At 62.3% G+C, this 20,097-nt stretch overlaps 2 protein-coding genes across 2 annotated transcripts; one reads left to right on the forward strand and one right to left on the reverse strand.

Annotated features, from left to right (window-relative positions):
* Positions 1-597: 597 nt before the first annotated feature.
* On the forward strand, positions 598-7,219 carry ANKLE1 (ankyrin repeat and LEM domain containing 1). The gene is made up of 9 exons (XM_071577823.1): positions 598-847; positions 1,427-1,526; positions 1,638-1,692; positions 1,781-2,016; positions 2,341-4,069; positions 4,559-4,739; positions 4,834-4,993; positions 5,750-5,879; positions 6,962-7,219. The coding sequence occupies exons 1-9, from the start codon at positions 693-695 to the stop codon at positions 7,132-7,134; spliced, it is 2,919 nt and encodes a 972-aa protein (XP_071433924.1). The 5' UTR covers positions 598-692; the 3' UTR covers positions 7,135-7,219.
* A 698-nt stretch (positions 7,220-7,917) lies between these two features.
* ABHD8 (abhydrolase domain containing 8) lies at positions 7,918-18,737 on the reverse strand. The gene is made up of 5 exons (XM_071578024.1): positions 18,424-18,737; positions 11,188-11,950; positions 10,329-10,499; positions 10,012-10,228; positions 7,918-9,871 (listed from the first exon to the last, which is right to left on the reverse strand). Exons 2-5 carry the CDS (start codon positions 11,940-11,942, stop codon positions 9,722-9,724), a joined length of 1,293 nt encoding a protein of 430 aa, XP_071434125.1. The 5' UTR covers positions 11,943-11,950; positions 18,424-18,737; the 3' UTR covers positions 7,918-9,721.
* Positions 18,738-20,097: the final 1,360 nt, after the last annotated feature.

A 20,097-nucleotide genomic window follows, 5' to 3' on the forward strand; every position in this document is an offset into this window, starting at 1 on the left:
AGGCACTGGAAGCACTGGTGCAGTCACTGGGAGCACTGGGGCATTACTGGGAGCACTGGTGCATTTCTGGAAGCACTGATGCAGTCACTGGGAGCACTGGTGCATTTCTGGAAGCACTGGTGTGTTACTGGGAGCACTGATGTAGTCACTGGGAGCACTGGTGAAGTCACTGGTGCAGTCACTGGGAGCACTGGTGCAGTCACTGGTGCAGTCACTGGGAGCACTGGTGCATCACTGGGAGAACTGGTGCAGTCACTGGGAGCACTGGTACGTCAGTGGGAGGACAGATGCAGTCAGTGGGAGCACTGGTGCAGTCACTGGGAGCAGTGGTGTGTTATTGGGAGCACTGGTGTGTTACTGGGAGCACTGGTGTGTTACTGGTGTGTTACTGGGAGCACTGGTGTGTTACTGGTGTGTTACTGGGCGATACCTGCGTTGGCCGCTAGGGGGCGCTGAGCGCAGGGGGGCGGGGCACAGGACGCGGTGGCTCCGCCCCTGCGACTTCCCTTGGCCTGCTCCTATTGGCTTCTCACCAGCCAATGAGCGACGGCGCGGGGGGTTTGAATGGGCGGAGCGCGGCGCGTGCGCGGGGCGGGATAAGCGGAATGTAAGGACGGGACCAGACCGGGAACCAGACCGGGAACCAGACCGGGAACCAGACCGGGAACCAGACCGGGAACACCGAGGGAAACATGGCAATCGGGAAAACCGGGAACCGGGGAAACCGGGGGAAACCCGGGAACCAGGAAAACCGGGAACAGCGAGGGAAAAACGGGAGCCGGGAAACACGAGAAAAGGGAAAACCGGGGGAAACACGGGAACCTGGAAACACGGGAACCGGGAAAAGGTAAAACCAGGAAACGGGAACCGGGAAAACCGGGGGAAACACGGGAACTGGGAAAAGGTAAAACCAGGAAACGGGAACCGGGAAAACCGGGGGAAACACGGGAACCAGGAAACACGGGAATCGGGAAACATGGGAACTAGGAAAACCGGGGGAAACACGGCAACCGGGAAACACGGGAAGTGGGACAAGGTAAATCCAGGAAACGGGAACCGGGAAAACCAGGGGAAACACTGGAATCGGGAACTGGGATTCGGGAAACACGGGAAACGGGAGGATAGCGGGACCGGGATACCGAGAGGGAGCACACCGGAATACTGGGGGGCATACCGGCACACCGGGATCGGGATACCAGAGGGGGGATACTGGGATCGGGATACTGGGGGTGGTACTGGGACCGGGATACTGGGGGAACACACATACTGGGACCGGGATACCGGGACAGGAACACGGAGATACCGGGGCGGATACCGGGACACGGGCACAGCCACTGCAGGCGGGTGGAACTTGTCCCCCCGAGGGGTGACCGTGACCTGCAGCCCCAGCCTGGGGGGGACCCCCCGCTCCCGATCCCACCTCCAGGTGTTCCCGGGAGTTGACCCCCCTGTACGTGGCCGCGGCCCGGGGATGCCACCGGTGCCTCGGGCTCCTGCTGCGGGAACGGGGACAGCCCTGGCACGAGGTGAGCAGGGACAGCACCCCCGGGACCCTCAGTGTCGCTGGGGTGGGTGGCAGGGCTGTGCCACCCCCTGGTGGCCTTGGCAGCGGTGGCAGCGATGTCCCCTCTCCGCAGGATGGGAAGCAAATCATGGATCTGGCGCTGGAAAAGGGCTGGGCCCTCGTGGAGGGTGAGGTCCCCTTGGCTGGGGTCGGTGTTGGGGGTCCCACCCAGCCCCCTGGTTTGAGCTGGGTGCTGACCCCCATCTGTGCCACCAGACCTGGGGTGGCCCAGGAGGGCTCTGTCCTTTCTCACCGAGGATGACACCGATGGCACCATCTCCTCTGGGTTCCATGAGGACAATTCCAAGGCTGGACCCCTCAGCAGCACCCGCAGGTCCCTCCTGGAGGAGCAGGAGCTGGGGGGCTGCTGTGTCCCCCCACTGCATTGGGACTGCCCCCCAGAGCTCCCATCCTTCCCCCCACAGCCCCAGGGGGACTGCAGGGGCTCTGCTGTCCCCCCACAGCCCCAGGGGGACTCCTGGGGCTCTGCTGTCCCCCCACGGCCCCAGGGGGACTCCTGGGGCTCTGCTGTCCCCCCACAGCCCCAGGGGGACTGCAGGGGCTCTGCTGTCCCCCCACAGCCCCAGGGGGACTACAGGGGCTCTGCTGTCCCCCCACAGCCCCAGGGGGACTGCAGGGGCTCTGCTGTCCCCCCACAGCCCCAGGGGAACTCCTGGGGCTCTGCTGTCCCCCCACAGCCCCAGGGGGACTCCTGGGGCTCTGCTGTCCCCACACAGCCCCAGGGGGACTCCTGGGGCTCTGCTGTCCCCCCACAGCCCCTCGCCTCCAGCACGCTGCTCTTGGACAGGGATGAGCTCCAGGAGGGACCCCCATGCCAGACTGGGGGGGGAAGGACAGGAGGTCTCCCCTGGGCAACCCCCAAGCCCAGTGTTGGGGCCATCCCTGTCCTCTCCCCCCAGTTTGGTCCCGGGGGGTCCCTGAGGGAGCCCCAGCGCTGCAGGAGGATGGTGGGTGGGCACAGAGGGTGCCAGCCCTGCTGTGGCCTGAGCAGTTGCTCCAAGGTGTCTCAGAGCCCTGGTGACAGTGACATCCCGGGTGCTGCGGCTCAGCACCCTCCCAGTGCCCCCTGGGGAGGGGGGGGCAGTGCTGCTCCCAAAAAGGGGGTGACAGTGCCCGAGGGGGGAGTCAGGGGGCTGCACCCCAGCAGCTCTGGGGACAGCAGCAGCTCTGGGGACAGCAGCAGCTCTGGGGACAGCAGCAGTGACAGCGAGTGCTTCTTCAGTGCCCTGGAGACCCTGGAGCCCAGCGAGGCCGGGGGGTGCCGGGGGGCTCAGCCCCACTGCTCCCCCCCACCCAAGGCAGTCAGGGGGCTGGGATGGGGTGCAGCCCCCTCCCCAAGCAGAGCTGCCCCTCGGGAGCTGCCCCCTGCCAGCCCCCCAAGTGCAGGGCGGGTACAGGGTGAGGATTTGGGAGGGGGCTCTGGGCCAGCCCCTCGCCGTGAGGGTGGCCCAGGGGTGGGCGATGCCGAGGAGTTGCTTGCCCAGCTCCAGGGGTGCAGCCTCGGGGGGTCCCCGCCCTGCACTGTTCGCAGCCCGGACAGTGTCACCGCTGGGAATGTCACCCCCTGGGGCCAGGAGTCCCCTGGGCACCGCCACATCACCCCCAGGACCAGGAGTCGCCTCCAAGCGGCTGCAGAGCGGCTCAGCTCCTCCTCCTCCTCCTCTTCTTCCTCCTCCCTCTTCCACGGGTCGCTGCCGATGCCCAGGAGATCCCTCAGGATCAGATCCCCTCGGGGTGTCCCCAGGGACCCTGCCACCCCCTCAGGGCACTGCGTCACCCCACGGGACAAGGATGTGCCCAAGGAGGACGGAGAGGGAACAGGCTCTTTGGATGACACCCAGATCCTCCCCAGAGCTCCCAGTTCACCCTCGGTGGGGCCTGGCAGCTCTCCCAGCTCCAGCCCCACAGTTCTCCTGGTTCAGGGGGATCAGGGGCACCCCAAGAACTCTCCCAAATCCAGCCCCACCATCCTGCTGTGCCCTGGGGACCCCGGGCACCCCCAGAGTCCCCTATCAGGCTCTCAGGGCTCCCCCTGTCCCGAGGTGCTGGAGGGTGACTCTGGGTGGCAGTGCCACTCACCCCTGGGGACACCCCAGTTCCAGTGGCCCCATGGGGGCTCCAGGCACCCTCTGGCCTCACAAGAACCCAGCAGTGCCAGGAGGCACCAGCGGACCCCATCAGTGCCACGGTCACCCACCGGCTGTGGCACTCACTGCTCCGGGCAGCATCAAGAGGATGAGGAGTGGGGACAGGTGCCCTCCGAGTGTCACAGCCCCGGGGGAGAGGCCACCACCAGCCCTGAGGATGCCACAGACCGGGATGGCAGAGTGTCTTCAGTGTCACCATGGCCCCTCTCGGACCAAACTCTGCGGCGGCGGCTGCGGGACCGTGGGGACAACCCAGGACCTGTCACTGAGCTCACCCGGCAGCTCTACCTGCGGCGGCTGCAGCGGCTGGACAGGGCACCCGACAGGGAGCCAGAGGGTGAGTGCTGGGCATCCCATCCCGGGGATACCACCTCGGCATCCCTGCTGGACTGGCAGCTCCCTGTGGTGCTGGGGAGGGGAAGGGGGAGCTGCCCCAGCGGCCCCCGGGGTGGGCACAGGGGGATTTTTGGGGCCATGGTGAAGGGTGTGGGGACTGCAACTGAGGGGTCTGGGGACAATGGTGATGGGCACAGGGGAGTTGAGGGCTGTGGTGGTGGGCATGGGGGGCTTGTGGCCACCATGGTGATGGGCATGGGGGGCTGCACTGGAGGGCTTGGGGTTGTGGTGGGCACAAGGGGCTGGGGGCTGTGGTGATGGGCATGGGGGCTTGGGGCTGCCATGGTGATGGGCATGGGGGGCTGCACTGGAGGGCTTGGGGTTGTGGTGGGCACAGGGCATGGGGGGCTGCACTGAGGCCATGGTGATGGGCATGGGGGCTGCACTGAGGCCATGGTGATGGGCATGAGGCTCATGGCAGTTCCCAAAGCTGGCACAGCCACCCCAGGGCACAGCCCAGAGCTGGTGGCTGCACTGAGGACCGGCCACATCCCCGACTGTGCCCAGGATGAGCTGGCATTGGCCCAGCAGTTCGAGCGTCCCGACCCGAGCCACCACTGGCGGGAAGGGCTGGTCAAGTCCAGCTTCAACTACCTCCTCCTTGACCCCAGGTAGGGTCCCTTCGTTGTCCCTCTGCCATCCCCTGTGCCAGTGGGGCACCCCTGGGAGGCACCAAGCCCCAAACATGTGGGTTTGCACCCCCAGGACCACCCAGGACCTGCCTCTGCGCTCCCCCCGCCTGAGCCCTGCCCGGCGCTTCCGGACCTTCGTCAGCGCCGTGTTCTACGTGGGCAAGGGCACGAGGGCCAGGCCCTTCTGCCACCTCGCCGAGGCTCTGGGCCAGCACCGAGCGGGCACACGGCGGGTGGGGAGGGCTGGGGGGGCGGGCGTGGGAGGCTGGGGGCTGTGGGGATGGGCATGGGGGGCACAAGGCTGTGGGGATGGGGATGGGGGCTGTACTGGGAGCTGGGGGTTGTGGGAATGGGCATGGGGCGCACAAGGCTGTGGGGATGGGCATGGGGGGCACAAGGCTGTGGGGATGGGCATGGGGGCTGTGGAGATGGGTGTGGGGGCTGCACTGGGGGCTGGCGGGGTGGGCATAGGGGCTGCACTGGGGGCTGGGAGGATGGGTATGGGGGCTGGGCTGGGGGCTGTGGGGAGGGGCATGGGGGGCACAAGGCTGTGGGGATGGGTATGGGGGCTGTGGAGATGGGTGTGGGGGCTGCACTGGGGGCTGGGGGCGTGGGCATAGGGGCTGCACTGGGGGCTGTGGGGATGGGTATGGGGGCTGGGCTGGGGGCTGTGGGAGGGGTATGGGGGCTGTGGGGAGGGGCATGGGGGGCACAAGGCTGTGGGGGTGGAGATGGGGGCTGCACTGGGGGCTGTGGGGATGGGTATGGGCGCTGCACTGGGGGCTGGGGGTTGTGGGGATGGGCATGGGGGGCAGAAGGCTGTGGGGATGGGTATGGGGGCTGCACATAGGGGCTGTGGAGATGGGGGGCTGCACCCAGGGGTTGAGGGCTGTGGGGATGGGCTGTAGTGGGGCTGGAGACGATGAATACAGGCACGAGGGCTGTACTGGGCACTGGTGGCCCTGGTGACTGTCCCCACTGTCCCGCAGGGCTGTGCCAAGGTGCAGCGCATCCTGGAGATCTGGGAGAGCGGACACGGCGTCATCTCCGTGCTCTGCTTCCACAACAGGGTCCCGGCAGAGGCCTACACGAGGGAGGGCTGCATGGTGGAGGCGCTGGGTGAGCAGGGTGGGGGTCCTGGGGCTGCCCCAACCCCCTGGCACAGCCCTGGCTTCGGCTCTGCCACCGCTCCCTGCATCCCTCTGCCACCCCTGCAGGGGTCAGGGGGCTTAGGCAGGGGGATGAAACCCATCCCTGGGGATTTTGGGATCCCCATTTCGCAGTACAGGGTCTGGTACAATCCCCAATCCCCCATTTCCTGTGGGAAAAGCTGCCTGGGAGTGGGTGCTGGTGGGGGTGGCTCAGGGCAGTGGGTCCTCACAGGGCAGTGGGTGCTGGTGGGGAGCAGGGCTGGGGCTGGGGGTGCTCACCCCATCCTTGTGGGGCTGTGAGTGCTGGTGGGGGACATGGGACTGGGGCTGACCCCCTCCCTGGGGGTGCTGACCCCATCCCTGTGGGGCTGTGAGTGCTGGTGGGGGACATGGGACTGGGGCTGACCCCTCCCTCTGGGTGCTGACCCCATTACTGTGGGTGCTGACCCCCTCCCCACAGTGCAGGGGGGGCTGGTCAGGGGTCCGAGTCTGTGGGTGCTGACCCCTTCCTTGTGGGTGCTGATCCCTTTTCTATAGGGCTGCACGTGCTGGTGGGGTGCAAGGGGCTGGGTCTGTGGGTGCTGACCCCCTTCCTGAAGGGCTTTGGGTGCTGGTGGGGAGCAGGATGCTGGCTCTGTAGTTGCTGACCACTCACTGTGGGTGCTGTGGCCATCTCTGTGGGTGCTGGTCAGGGAGCAGAGGGCAGGGTCTGTGGGTGCCGACCCCCTCCCTGTGGGTGCCATCCCCCTCTTTGGGGATGCCGACCCCCTCCCCGTGGGTGCCGACCCCCTCCCCGTGTGTGCCGTTCCCCTCCCAGTGGGTGCTGCCCCCCTCTTTGGGGATGCCGATCCCCTCCCCGTGAGTTCCAATCCCTTCCCCGTGTGTGCCGCCCCCCTCCCCGTGTGTGCCGCCCCCCTCCCCGTGGGTGCCGCCCCCCTCCCCGTGGGTGCCATTCCCCTCTTTGGGGATGCCGCCCCCCTCCCCGTGGGTGCCGTTCCCCTCCCCGTGGGTGCTGACACCCTCCCTGGGGGCACTGCCCCCTCCCCACAGGCCTGCAGACCCTCACCAACCAGAGGAAGGGGCACTGCTACGGTGTGGCCGCGGGCTGGGCGGCCGAGCGGCGCCGCCGCCTGGGGGTGCACATGTTGTACCGCGCCATGAGCATCTTCCTGGCCGAGGGTGAGCAGCAGCTCCGGCCCGGCGACTTTCCGGGTGGGTGCTGAGCACCCCGGGGTGCTGTGCCGGGGGTACCTCCCCCCAGGAGGTGACTGTGCTCTGGGGGCAACAGCTTTTATGTCGTGACTACTGTGAAAATGTTTCTGTTTTTCTATTTCCCCTCGTGGGCGATAAATAAATCTCTGCGGGGCTGGTTTGGCTTAAGAATTCCAAGTTGTGGGAGATTCCTGGCTTTGCATCCCAGCTCCACGGTGCTCCTGGGGTTCAACCACTGCATGGGGATGGGGACAAGGATATCTTTCCCCACCATGGAGTCAGTCCACTGTTTTCCTGGAATACAACCAGTGCAAGGGGATGGGGACAAGGATATTTTTCCCCACCATGGATTTGGCTCCATGGTGCTGGGATTGAACCAGTGCATAGGGATGGGGACAAGGATATCTTTCCCCACCATGGAGTCAGTCCACTGTTTTCCTGGAATACAACCAGTGCATGGAGATGGGGACAAGGATATTTTTCCCCACCATGGAGCTGGCTCTGCTGTTCTCCTGGAATACAACCACTGCATGGGGATGGGGACAAGGGTATTTTTCCCCACCATGGAGTTGGCTCCACTGTGCTCCTGAGATTCAACCACTGCATGGGGATGGGGACAAGGATAGTTTTCCCCACCATGGAACTGGCTCCACTGTGCTCCTGGGACACAACCATTTCATGGAGAAGGGAAGAAGGACAAGGATATTTTTCCCCACCATGAGTTGGCTCCACTGTGCTCCTGGGACACAAGCAGTGCCCAGGGACAAGGAGAAGGACATGCCCCCCTCCCTCCCCACGGAGTCGGACACGGCTGGGATGCAGCACAGCTTTACTGTGTGGAATGGCACTAACACGGTGTCGGCGGCGGTTCCGTGTGCGTTTGCCTCGGCTTTAGCACAAGCAGTGTGGGGACAGACCCCGTGGGGGGCAGAGCTGGAAGGGCTGTGCCCCACAGCTGGCCAGGGAGGGGGGCACGGCGGGGGCAGAGCTGTGTTTGGGGCTATGGTGGTGTTTCTGGGCACCCTCTGCAGACCCTGGGTGGGCTGGGGGTCTCCCTGGGCAGGACGGGGTGGGAGGGAGTGGGGTGATGTGAACCCAGGGGGCTTAAAATTCTCATTATGAGACAGCAATGGGAAGGGCAGGCACTGGCAGAGGCGACACAGGGGCCACATCACTCAGGGCCTGATGGACCCTTCCTATTCCACATCACTCAGTCTGGGGATAAAATTGGGCTCAGCCTCGGGGAAGGTGCATTGCAGGGTGATCCCAGCCCTGGGGGGAGCAGCCCTGCCCAGCCAGGATCCCCCTGGACCACCCCCTTGGTGCGGTGCCAGCCTCGATGGGGGCACGGGGGCCAGGTGGGATGTGGGCCAAGGGTGAGGTTTCCGTGGGACTCGTTTCTTTGGTTTAGATGGGGGGAGTAAGGGGGAAACAAAGCAGGAGCAGGATGGGGGAGGCTGGGCTTCCTCCTGGCACAGCATCCTCCCGGTTTTCCGGGAGCCCCTGGAAGCTGAGATGGCACCCAAGTCCCTGCTCGGCACTTCCCGGGTACCTCCTCGGTCCTGCCCAGCTCCCGGGATCGGGATGGGAAGCGCAGAGGAGGGAGATGATGAATGATGTACAGAACAGTGTCAGTGACGGTGTCTGTTGTGATCAGCTGGTCCCGGTTTCCTTCCTCGCTCCAATGTTGCTCCGAGACCCTGCGGATCCATCCAGGAGCCATCGGGAAGGACGGACACAGCGGCCACGGGACGGGGTATTGCTGCTCCCCCCGGTGCATGAGGGACGGGTGTGATCCCGGTGGGAGTTTGTTGTGGGTCCCGGAGCCGGGGAGGAGCTGGGCAGGGAGAGTGGATGGGGATGGGGATGGCTCCGGGGGGCAGCGGCAGCGGGAGGGGGGCAGAGGCTCTGCGGAAGCGTTGCGGTACCTAAAGCGATGGAGGGGGCGACGGTGGCACCAGGGGGACGTGGGAGAGCTCAGGCTTGGCCGTGTCCCCTCCCAGCCACAGCCAGGCCGGTCCCACCACGGTCCTCGGCGTGCCCACGAGAGGACATCTCCTCCTCCTCCTCTGTGCAGGAGCTGCGGACATCCACGAGGAGCCGCTCGAAGCCAGGACGTGGCTGTCCCTTCCTCCCGGATGGCTCTAGAGGCAAATCCCGCTGCCGGGGCCGAAGAGCCTTTGGCTTCCCCTTTTAAAGCACTCCCAGCTCAGCTCCTCCTGCCCTCCCGGGAAGGTCCCGGAGCCCCTGCAAGTCCTTCCCGTTTTGCTGTAGGTGGGACCAGTCTCTCCCTCCCTCTCTGTCCCCGGAGGTGTCGCTGCGTGAGTAAAATAATACTACAAAGGAACAGGATGAAGACGCTCCGGCGCCGTCCCCGCGGGGTGGGGACCAGGTCTGCCGTGTTCCCGCTGCCGGCCCTGCTACACCCTACCCGGGGGAGCCTCCCTGCTCCTCCTCCAGCCTCCGGCACGGCCGGGAAAGCAAACGGGCTGCGCTCCCGACGAGGGCAGCCCCCGGAGCCCCTCCGCTCTCACAAACCCCTCTGCGCTCCGAAACATCTCTCCCATGGGAGCAGCCCGGGCTCCGTGTCCCGCTGCCTTATTTCTTCTCTCCGTGCCCGTCCCCTGCTGGTGTTTCGGGCTCCCACAGGACGAACTCGTGGAGCAGCGTGTTCACTGTTTCGGGGCACTCCATCATCACCATGTGGCTGCCCTCGTCGATCACCTTCAGGAAGGCGATCAGCAGGATCTGGAGGGAGGTGGTGGCGCTGTGTCAGTGCTGCGACCCTGATCCTAACCCAGCCCTCACCCGCTCCCGGCCCCACTCAAAATCCATTAAGTTGGAAAAGACCTCAAAGATCCAGTCCAGCTTTTCCCTCAGCCCCGTACCTCGGCCATTCTCTGGTCCTCTTCCACCGGGACGAACTTGTCGTGCATCCCATGGACCAGGAGCACGGGCACTGCCAGCTCGGCGTGGTACACCTCGTCCCCCTCTGGCCAGTACTGCCCACTCATCATGGCCCTCAGCACGAAGGACGAGACATTGAAGGCATTGCCTTCCTTCAGCAGCTGCTTCTCTTTGGCACCTTGGCGAGCAAAGCCGGCCCTGCAGGATGAAGCCGAGGGTGAGCCCGGAACTGGGGTGACGGGAGGCAGGATGAGGTGTCCCTGCTCCAGCCCTCCCCATCACCAGGGTGGCCACTCACTTGAGGAAGCTCCAGGCCAGGCACGGGGACAGGCAGTGCAGGACACACGTGGGCATGTTGAAGATGGAGCACAGGCTGGGCTCCAGAGCTGTTGGGCCCCCACCATTGATCATGATCACCTTATGGACCAGGTCTGGGTACTCGTGGGCGAGGAAGGTGCAGAAGGACACCCTGTGGGGACAGACAGACATGGGGACCACACTCTGATCCTCAGGCCCTGGCACAGGTTGCCCAGAGAAGCTGGGGCTGCCCTATCCATAGGAGTGATCAAACCAGGCTGGATGGGGCTTGGAGTAACCTGGGATAGTGGAAGGTGTCCCTGACCATGGCAGGGGGTGGAACTGGATGATCTTTAAGGTCCCTTCCCACCAAAACCATTCCAGGATTCTATGGTCCCAAGGATCCCTGGCTACACCTCCTTGTTTGACCCCTGCTCCCCCTTTCTGTGGGAGGGCACCCAAACTCCCCAGCAGAGGGGCTGAGCTGGGAGTTTCACTCCTGCCTAGGCCAGATCAGAGTGCTGGGACCCACTTGGGTGCCCGCCAACCTGACCCAGCCTTGTCCTGATCTAATCCTACCTGTCTCCAGCTCTCTCTCCTCCCAGGCACTGCTTAGTCTCTGTCTAATTGACTTTCTTGGGCTTACTCTATTTATAGGCCATGCTCTGCCAGCTTCCCCACCGGATCCCAAGCTCCAGGATTAGCTGGACCCATGGACACACCCCAAGAGGATGTAGGAGATCAGAACTGAGGGATAAACCCAGATTGGGAACCCACACCCCCAAAGCGTGGGATTTGTTGGGTGTTTGCTGCCAAAGAGAGGCTGGGGGATGGATCCATCCCTTCCCCACATCCCTTACCCATACGAATGTCCTATCAAGATGTTCCTCTTCTTGGCATAGCGTTTGAACACGGCCCTCATGTCCTCAGCCAGGGCATAGAAGGTGTAGGCGGCGGCGATTTGTGGGGCGGAGCTGCAGCCGTGGCCGGCCAGGTCCGGAGCCACCACCTCATAGCCCAGCTTGGTAAAGAAGTCCAGCTGCTCCTTCCAGATGTCCAGCGAGCCTCCCACGCCGTGGATGAAGAACAGCACCACGTCACTGTGCGTCCCTTTGCAGCTCGTGATCTGCTTCTTGCAGTCGATGTTCACCACCTTCTTCGGTTTGCGCTTCCGCCGCTTCCCGGGAGCCGGGACCACATCCCGGGTGCCGCATCCCGGCGTGCCGGCGGGTCCCTGGGTGGGAGTCTGGCCGGCCACATCAGACAGCTCCAGCTCCACGGTGCTGTTGGGCTCTCCCGAGCTGTTTTGGCAGTGCAGGATCTCGGAGCGCACGGCATCGCCCAGGTTCTCGATCACCAGCTGCCCGTTGCGGTACAGGGTGATCCTGCGCTTGCAGTGCACCATCCCGCGCTCCGGCGCCCCGGGCTGCGCCTCCTCGGGCTCCTCCGGGGCTGGGCGGGTGGGAACGCTGTGCCTGACCCGCAGGATCCTCCCTGGCTTCACCTCCATGAAGCTGTAGCCGTCGCTGGACTCAACGCTGTCCAGCGGCCCCACGGCGTTGGTGGTTTTGCCCATGAGGCAGCACAGGAGCCCATCGGTGATGCTGTTCAACATTATGCTCCCTGAAAAGAGGAGGGAAGGGAAGGGAAGGGGGTTGGGCACTGCCTCCAGCACCCAGCAGGGTCCTGGCTGTGGCACAGGGGACCAGTGACAGCCCTGTCCCCTCTCCTTTGCTGCCAGCCCTGGACAAAGCTGTGGTGGCACAGGATGTGCCTCTGGGGATGCCTTTGGGGTGATGCTCCCCAAAATCACAGCCCTTCTGCAAGGGGAGTGGGATGTCAGATCCAAGAGGGTTCCAGCATTCCCTGTCCTGCTTTTCCTGGCCCATGTCCTTGTCACCGAGCTGGGGTGACATGTCCTGGCCCAGCAGTCCCTGTCACGCAATGCCAGGCCTGTGAGAAGGGATGTGCTCTGAGAGAGGGAAGAAACATGGAAAGAAGAGCCCATTTGAAACAAAAAATTCTCTTTTTAGCACCAAATATGGAGTGCAGGGAAGAGTCAGCACTGGAAATGTATTATTTATACCAATTAAATATATATATACACATCTTGAGTCTAAACCACTGATCCATCAGTGAGGTGGAAATGACAGGGATGGGAGATGAAAGATTTAATTAAAATCATTCTACAAACCACAACTGACAATAATATGGCGGGAGAAGGAGGTAGGGGGGGAACCCCCAACCACATCCCCATGTGGGCTGGGGGGATGTGACACTGTCCTTGGTGTCCCCAAAGCTCATTCCTTGGCTTTGGGAGAGGCTGTGGATGGGGGGTCACCGAGCCTGGTGAGGGGGAAAGACTGGTGGCACTGGGGACACCAATGCCAGGCCCAGAGCCTGGCGGTGCCAGAGGGGCTGGAAGGTCCCTGGGTAGCAGCTGAGAGTGTGTTAATTATTGATGAAGCAAAACACGGTGAATTATTGATGCCAATGGGCAAAGAACCTGAGCGGGCGCTGCGCAAAGGGCTGGTCCTGCAGGAGGGGGCACTGGGTGCCCCCCACGGCCCCCCCAGAGAAGGAGATGGGTGTTCCCAGGGGGGAATTTAATGGGTAAATCCCAGCAATCCTTCAGGAGCAGCTCCTCAGCTCCCTGAGCAACCTGAGAGGATTGTAAACACTGTGCTGGCAGATCATTCCAGGGAAAACCAGGCTGGGAGTGCAGGTTGGGAGTGCAGGGCTGCCTCTCCATGGATTTTAACACTCATTCCAGCCAGGAAAACCACCACCAGACCCTCCTCAGTGACCCCCACAGACTCCAACACCACCCCCTTGGACCCAAACACACCCAACACACTCCAAGGGTCTGAGCAGGTTCCCAAGTGCTCCAGCCCCAGCAGAACATGCTGTTGGTGGGTTTTCCCAGGAAAACCAGCCTGTTTGCTCCAGGCAGGCCATCCTGGTAACAGTTCCCTTGGCAAAGCTGGAGTGGTTTACCCGGGGAGTGCTGCCAGCTCTGGGAACAGCAGCCAAGGTTTGCTTCTCACCCAGCTCTGTCAGGCACAGTATCCTGGCTCCCAAGGATCTGGGTGCTGGATGTAGGGATTGGGAATGAGCAGCGCTGGGGTTGGGGGCTCCTTCTCCTTTGGGGCTCCCCTGACACTGGGCATGGCATTCCCAGCTCTCCATGCTTGGTGCTGGGATCAATGATCTTCTGGACACAAACCCATCCATGCAGGGTCTGGCTGCACCAAGAGCTCTCCACTCCCTGCAGTCCCAGCTCTCTGTGAGTTGGTGCCTGGGCTTGGATCAATAATCTTTTTCTGGATACAAACCCATCCATGCAGGATCCGGCTGCACCAAGAGCTCTCCACTCCCTGAGTGCTCCAGGGATAGATCCATCCAAGCTGCTGAGCTTGGAGATCTTGAAGCCTTGGGAAGGAAAAGCCAAATCCTGAGCTGGCTGGCAGAAATTGAGCTTCCAGCTGGGAGGTGGGCCCGAGGAACTGGCACCAGTCTGGCTGGAGCCCCAGCTGGAGGATGCCCAGCTGCCCTTGCACTGGGACAGACACACTGTGGCTCTTTCCATGCTCCGTGCCAGGCTTGGGAGTCTCTGGGTCCCTGAACTCTGAGCTGGGAATGTTGAACAGAGGGTTGGGAAAACAGGTGGGAAACAAAGAGGGAGATGGGCATTGAGGCAGCCCCTGAGCCCCTGAATCCTGCACAGCTCTGGGTGTCAGCCCATGGAGCTGGGATGTGATCCCACCTCTGATTCCCACAAATCCTGCCTTGGCACTGTGCCTCCATTCCACAAGGTCCTAATGATGTCGGTGTGGATTATAAACAGGACTTCTGGCCAACCCACCCCGACATTGATTAAGTCCTTGGGATTAACTCAATTAGTCCCTCCTGTTCATTCCCAGAATTGATTTTGCTGGAAGGCTCTGGCAATGAGGAGGTCTGCAGGCAGATCTGGGAGCTCAGGCCCTGGAGCTGCCCTGTGGCATCACCAGCTCCAGGCAGGAGCCTGGATCCCTTTGCAAGGATGGAATCCCATGCAAGGGGTGTATCCCCTTGGATGCACCCAGGCTGCAGCTCATGGTCCAAGATATGGCTGTTTCTGATGGGTAAAACACCACCCAAATTACGGAATCATGGAATCATTAAGGTTGGAAAATCCCTCTAAGATTGTGGAATCCAACCATTCACCAGCACTGCCGTTTTCACCACTCAACCATGTCCTCAAGTGCCACATCCACACGCCTTCTGAACACTTCCAGGGATAACAAGGAGCACATCCCAGTTGGGGGCGTTGGGTGGGAACTGGAGGGTCAGGAGGTAAAGCTGACTCCATGTCAGGCCTTGTTTTGGGGGTGGGAAGGAAACGATTCCCGTCTCCCACCTCCCACACACCTCCCCTATCCCAGTGCTCCGTCTGCCACCGCTGAGGCAGCCAGAAACATCCAGGGATGTTCCCTGGGTGAGATGAAAAGGGCTGGAAATGAAACCAGATGGATGCAAGGAACTTTGCAAGGATGCTGGTAACCATGGCAACGAGCTGCTTCCCCCCATCCCGGCTCCCTCCATCGCTGCTCCCGGCTGGGATTTCGGCACCGCTTACATAAGGCCAGGCACAACAATGAGTCAGGCACGGCGGGATCCTGCCGTGGGATCTGTTGGATCCATGTCCTGAGGGCTTGGGAAGGTGGTGGCATCACCCTGAGGCCGTGCCCACACTGGGGTCACCCCTCAAAATCCCACTGCCCCCAGGAAGTCACTCACCAGCAGAGATGGGATGTTTGAGGGATGCTGGGGGTGGATCCCAGGATTTATTGCCCAGGTCCAGACCCAGGCCTGGAGCATCCCTGTGGAGTTCTCAGCTGGGAGGAATAACCTGGCTGGGGAAAAACAACTTCCTGACCTACTTCACGGGCTGCAGTGCCGCTGGTTTGATCCAACGGGGCGGCACAGCTGGGAAAAAGTGGGATGAGATGGGATGTGGCAGCGAGGAGGGAGGGGAGGCTGAGGGGGGAACGTGACAGGCAGGGACACGGGGCTGGAACAGGAATGTGGGGCTGGCATAGGGATGTGGGGCTGGGAGAGGGGCTGGGGGAATGACACAGAGTCCATGGAATGACACAGGGAACATGGGAGTGACACAGTCTGTGAGGGTGACACAGGGGATGTGGGGCTGGTACAGGGGATGTGGGGCTGGCACAGGGGCTGTGGGGCTGACACAGGGGATGTGGGGCTGGCACAGGAGTGTCCATGGGCTCCATGGGGTGGCACTGGGCCTGTGGGGCTGTCACAGGGGCTGTGGGGCTGACACAGGGGATGTGGGGCTGGCACAGGAGTGTCCATGGGCTCCATGGGGTGACACAGGGGCTGTGGGGCTGTCACAGAACCCGTGGAACTGACACTGGGCCTGTGGGGCAGACACAGGGACATGGAGCTGTCACAGGAGCTGTGGGGATGTCCCAGGAGTTGTGGGGCTGAGACAGGATTTGTGGGGCTGAGACAGGAGTTGTGGGGCTGAAACAGATGACATGGGGCTGAACCAGGGGATGTGGGGCTGTCACAGAGTCCACGAGGCTGTCACAGAGGTGATGGGGCTGCCACAGAGTCCATGGGGCTGTCACAGAATCCATGGGGCTGTCACAGAGTCCATGGGGCTGACACTGAGTCCATGGGGCTGTCACAGAGTCCATGGGGCTGTCACAGAGGTGATGGGGCTGTCACAGAGGTGATGGGGCTGTCACAGAGCCCATGGGGCTGACACTGAGCCCATGGTGTGGTGTATCAGGGCAGTGCCCACCCCACATCTGTGCCACCACACTGTGGTCACAGCCACACCAGGATGGACCAGCCAAGCTGGCTCTTCCCTTGCCATTCCAGCAGGAAGGAGGGTCACCCTGTCCCTGCTGGGTCCCTGCACAGAGCAGTGGGGACAGCCAACATCCCAAACATCCAGGGGGCTGGGAATAACCCAAATCTCCTCCTCCTCCTTGGGGAGACCACTCATCCCTGCCAAGAGAAGTCCTGGGAAACATTTCATCCCAATAAACAAGCCAAGAGAACGTTTCCCACAGGGACACTGCGAGTCAGCACCGGAACTGATGGCCTTGAGCATCCCTAAAATCCCCTCAGCACCCCCATCCCCTCCCCAGCTCAGGGAGGACCCTCTCAGGGAGCAGCAGGGCCTTGGTATCTGCTAATTCCTTACAAATCCTTGGAGGAGAAGCTCCAGAGAGGAGCACGAGCTGTGCTGCAGCTCCAATCAACCTGCCACAACAATTTGTTGGGCTCTAATCCCTTCCCTCTGGGGCCTCCGAGTATTAATGATGACACACGACCCTCCTGAGGGATGGGCAAATGTTATCCTGCTCTTCCCACCCTCTCCCAGCCCTTCCCTCTCAGCAAAGTGGAGAAACTGCAGCATCAAATGCATCAGAGAGGGTTTGTTTAAGCACCAAGCACAGAGGAATGCAAGGAAATCTTTATGCTGCCTAATCTCAGTCCTGGAAAGTAAATTCCCTCTGGAAAAAAAGGGGGAAACCCATTTCAGCTGGAATTATTCTTCCACATCTGGCTTCCTTATCCAGATATAATTAGGGGAATGTTACCAGGGGTAAGGAGTGAGGAAGGGTGTAGGAAGGGGACAGACAGACAGACATGGACAGCCAGACAGCCCTGAAATCCTCAGGGATGCAGCTGGAAAGGGGGATGGACTGGCCCTGGGACTGCACTGAGGATCCCATGGGATGTGGATAAATTGTGTTCAGTCAAATGGCATGTGAGGGAAAGGAGAATGTCCAGGAGACACAGGGCAGGGAAAGGGGAATGGGGAAAGGGGAACATCCATAAGGCAAAGGGAAGGGAAAGGGGAGAAGGAAAAGAGGAATATCCATGAGGGAAAGGGAAGGGAAAGGGGAGAATCCCTAAGGCAGAGGGCTGGGAAAGGGGAGAAGGGAAAGGGGAATATCCATGAGGGAAAGGGAAGGGAAAGGGGAGAATCCCTAAGGCAGAGGGCTGGGAAAGGGGAGAAGGGAAAGGGGAATATCCATGAGGGAAAGGGAAGGGAAAGAGGAGAATCCCTAAGGCACACAGCAGGGAAAAGGAAGCAGAGGAAAGGGAGCATCCATAAGGAACAGGCCAGGAAAAGCTGAGTATACATAAAGCAAAGGGAAGGGAAAGGGGAGCATCTGTATGGCACAGGAGTGGGAAAGGGGAGCAAGGAAAGGGATTATTCCTAAGGCACAGGGATGGGAAAATGGAAAAGGAAAAGAGAACATCCTTAAGGCACAGGACTGGGAAAGGGAGAAGGGAAAGGGAATATCCCTAAGGCACAGGGCTGGGAAAGGGGAGCAGGGAAAGGGAACAACCCTAAGGCACAGGACTGGGAAAGGGGAGCAGGGAAAGGGAACATCCCTAAGGCACAGGGCTGGCCGCCTCCCCCCGACTCTCTTTAGGAAGGACGAAGACCTTGAGACACAAAAGATTCCGCACCGCACAGCGGAGTAACCTGTTCCTGACCTCCCGTGCCACCTAAATCCCGCCTGGATTTCCGCGGGGATCGCTCCAGCTCCCGCCGCAGAGCCGCAGCAGAGCCGGCTGGATCCCTCCGGCAGCGAGCTGGAAGGAACCACGGGAAGGAGAATCGGGAAGGAGGCACCGGGAGCAGCCAAGCGCGGGCAGGTGCCCCCTCGCTCTCCTGCCGAAATTCCAAGCAGATTTGACACGCACGTAGCAACAGCGGGGCCTCGGGCAGAGCCAGCAATCCTTCACTGCCATTGCATCACGGGGGAAGCTGCTCCTTAAGTTGGATTCCCAGGATAGTCCCCCATTCCAACCGTGTCGAGCAGAACCAGGTTATTTAAGCCCCAGCGTCGCTGCTGCTCCTCTCTCACCCTGCAGTCCACCGAGGCTGCCTCTCTCTCCCTGCAATCCAAATGCCTCCCAGATCCCTTCCCCTTGGCAAACCCCACATTTTTTGGCCGTTTTTCTCCCTCCCCACACCCCCAGCAGAGCCCCCTCCTCTCCCCCAGCCCAGGACGTGCCCTCCATCCCCACGCACGGAGGGAGAAGGGGCCACTCACCTCATTTATTGCCGAGGGTTGTCAGAGGTCGAGGTGGCAAATAAAGGGTTTAAATCTCGCAGGAGGCCGAAGGAGAGGGAGAGGAGGCGATGCCCGAGGCGGTGGGAGCAGGATGCCAGCGCTGCTCGGCTGTGCAGCTCCTCTAAATCCAATTTTTGGGGCTGGGATGGAGCGATTCCTTCAGCTCCGCTCAGCTGCTTCCCACCCAAACCTCTCCTTCCATTTTTTCCCTCCAAGCAGCTTCATCGCCGGAGCTCGGGGGCTTTGGGGGGCTGTTTGTCCTTGGAGGCTGTAGCCATGGAAAGCCCCTGAAATCCCTCCTAAGGAGGAGGGATCTGGCTGTGATGGACGCGGGGATTTGCCAGTCACAGCCATGCCCGGCACAGCCCCGCGCTCGGCCGGGGGGAGAGGGATGGGGGGACAGGGATGGGGGGACAGGGATGGGGGGACAGGACAGGGATGGGGGGACAGGGATGGGGGGACAGGACAGGGATGGGGGGACAGGGATGGGGGGACAGGACAGGGATGGGGGGAGAGGGATGGGGGAGACAGGGATGGGGGGACAGGGATGGGGGGAACAGGGATGGGGGGAGAGGGATGGGGGGAGAGGGATGGGGGGAGAGGGATGGGGGGACAGGGATAGGGGGACAGGACAGGGATGGGGGGAGAGGGATGGGGGAGACAGGGATGGGGAGACAGGGATGAGGGGACAGGACAGGGATTGGGGGGAGAGGGATGGGGGAGACAGGGATGTGGGGACAGGGATGGGGGGAGAGGGATGGGGGGAGAGGGATAGGGGGACAGGACAGGGATGGGGGGAGAGGGATGGGGGAGACAGGGATGGGGAGACAGGGATGAGGGGACAGGACAGGGATGGGGGGACAGGGATGGGGGGACAGGGATGGGGGGACAGGACAGGGATGGGGGGAGAGGGATGGGGGAGACAGGGATGGGGGGACAGGGATGGGGGGACAGGACAGGGATGGGGGGAGAGGACAGGGATGGGGGGAGAGGGATGGGGGGGGAGGGATGGGGGGACAGGGATAGGGGGAACAGGGATGGGGAGACAGGGATGGGGGGACAGGACAGGGATGGGGGGAGAGGGATGGGGGGACAGGACAGGGATGGGGGGACAGGACAGGGATGGGGGGAACAGGGATGGGGGGACAGGGATGGGGAGACAGGGATGGGGGGAGAGGGATGGGGGAGACAGGGATGGGGGGACAGGGATGGGGGGACAGGGATGGGGGGAACAGGGATGGGGGGACAGGGATGGGGAGACAGGGATGGGGGGACAGGACAGGGATGGGGGGAACAGGGATGGGGGGACAGGGATGGGGAGACAGGGATGGGGGGAGAGGGATGGGGGAGACAGGGATGTGGGGACAGGGATGGGGGGAGAGGGATGGGGGGAGAGGGATAGGGGGACAGGACAGGGATGGGGGGAGAGGGATGGGGGAGACAGGGATGGGGAGACAGGGATGAGGGGACAGGACAGGGATGGGGGGACAGGACAGGGATGGGGGGAGAGGGATGGGGGAGACAGGGATGGGGGGACAGGGATGGGGGGACAGGACAGGGATGGGGGGAACAGGGATGGGGGGACAGGGATGGGGAGACAGGGATGGGGGGAGAGGGATGGGGGGACAGGGATGGGGGGAACAGGGATGGGGG

The sequence above is a fragment of the Pithys albifrons genome, chromosome 27 (genome assembly GCF_047495875.1).
Source record: "Pithys albifrons albifrons isolate INPA30051 chromosome 27, PitAlb_v1, whole genome shotgun sequence".
NCBI classification, from domain to species: Eukaryota; Metazoa; Chordata; class Aves; order Passeriformes; family Thamnophilidae; genus Pithys; species Pithys albifrons.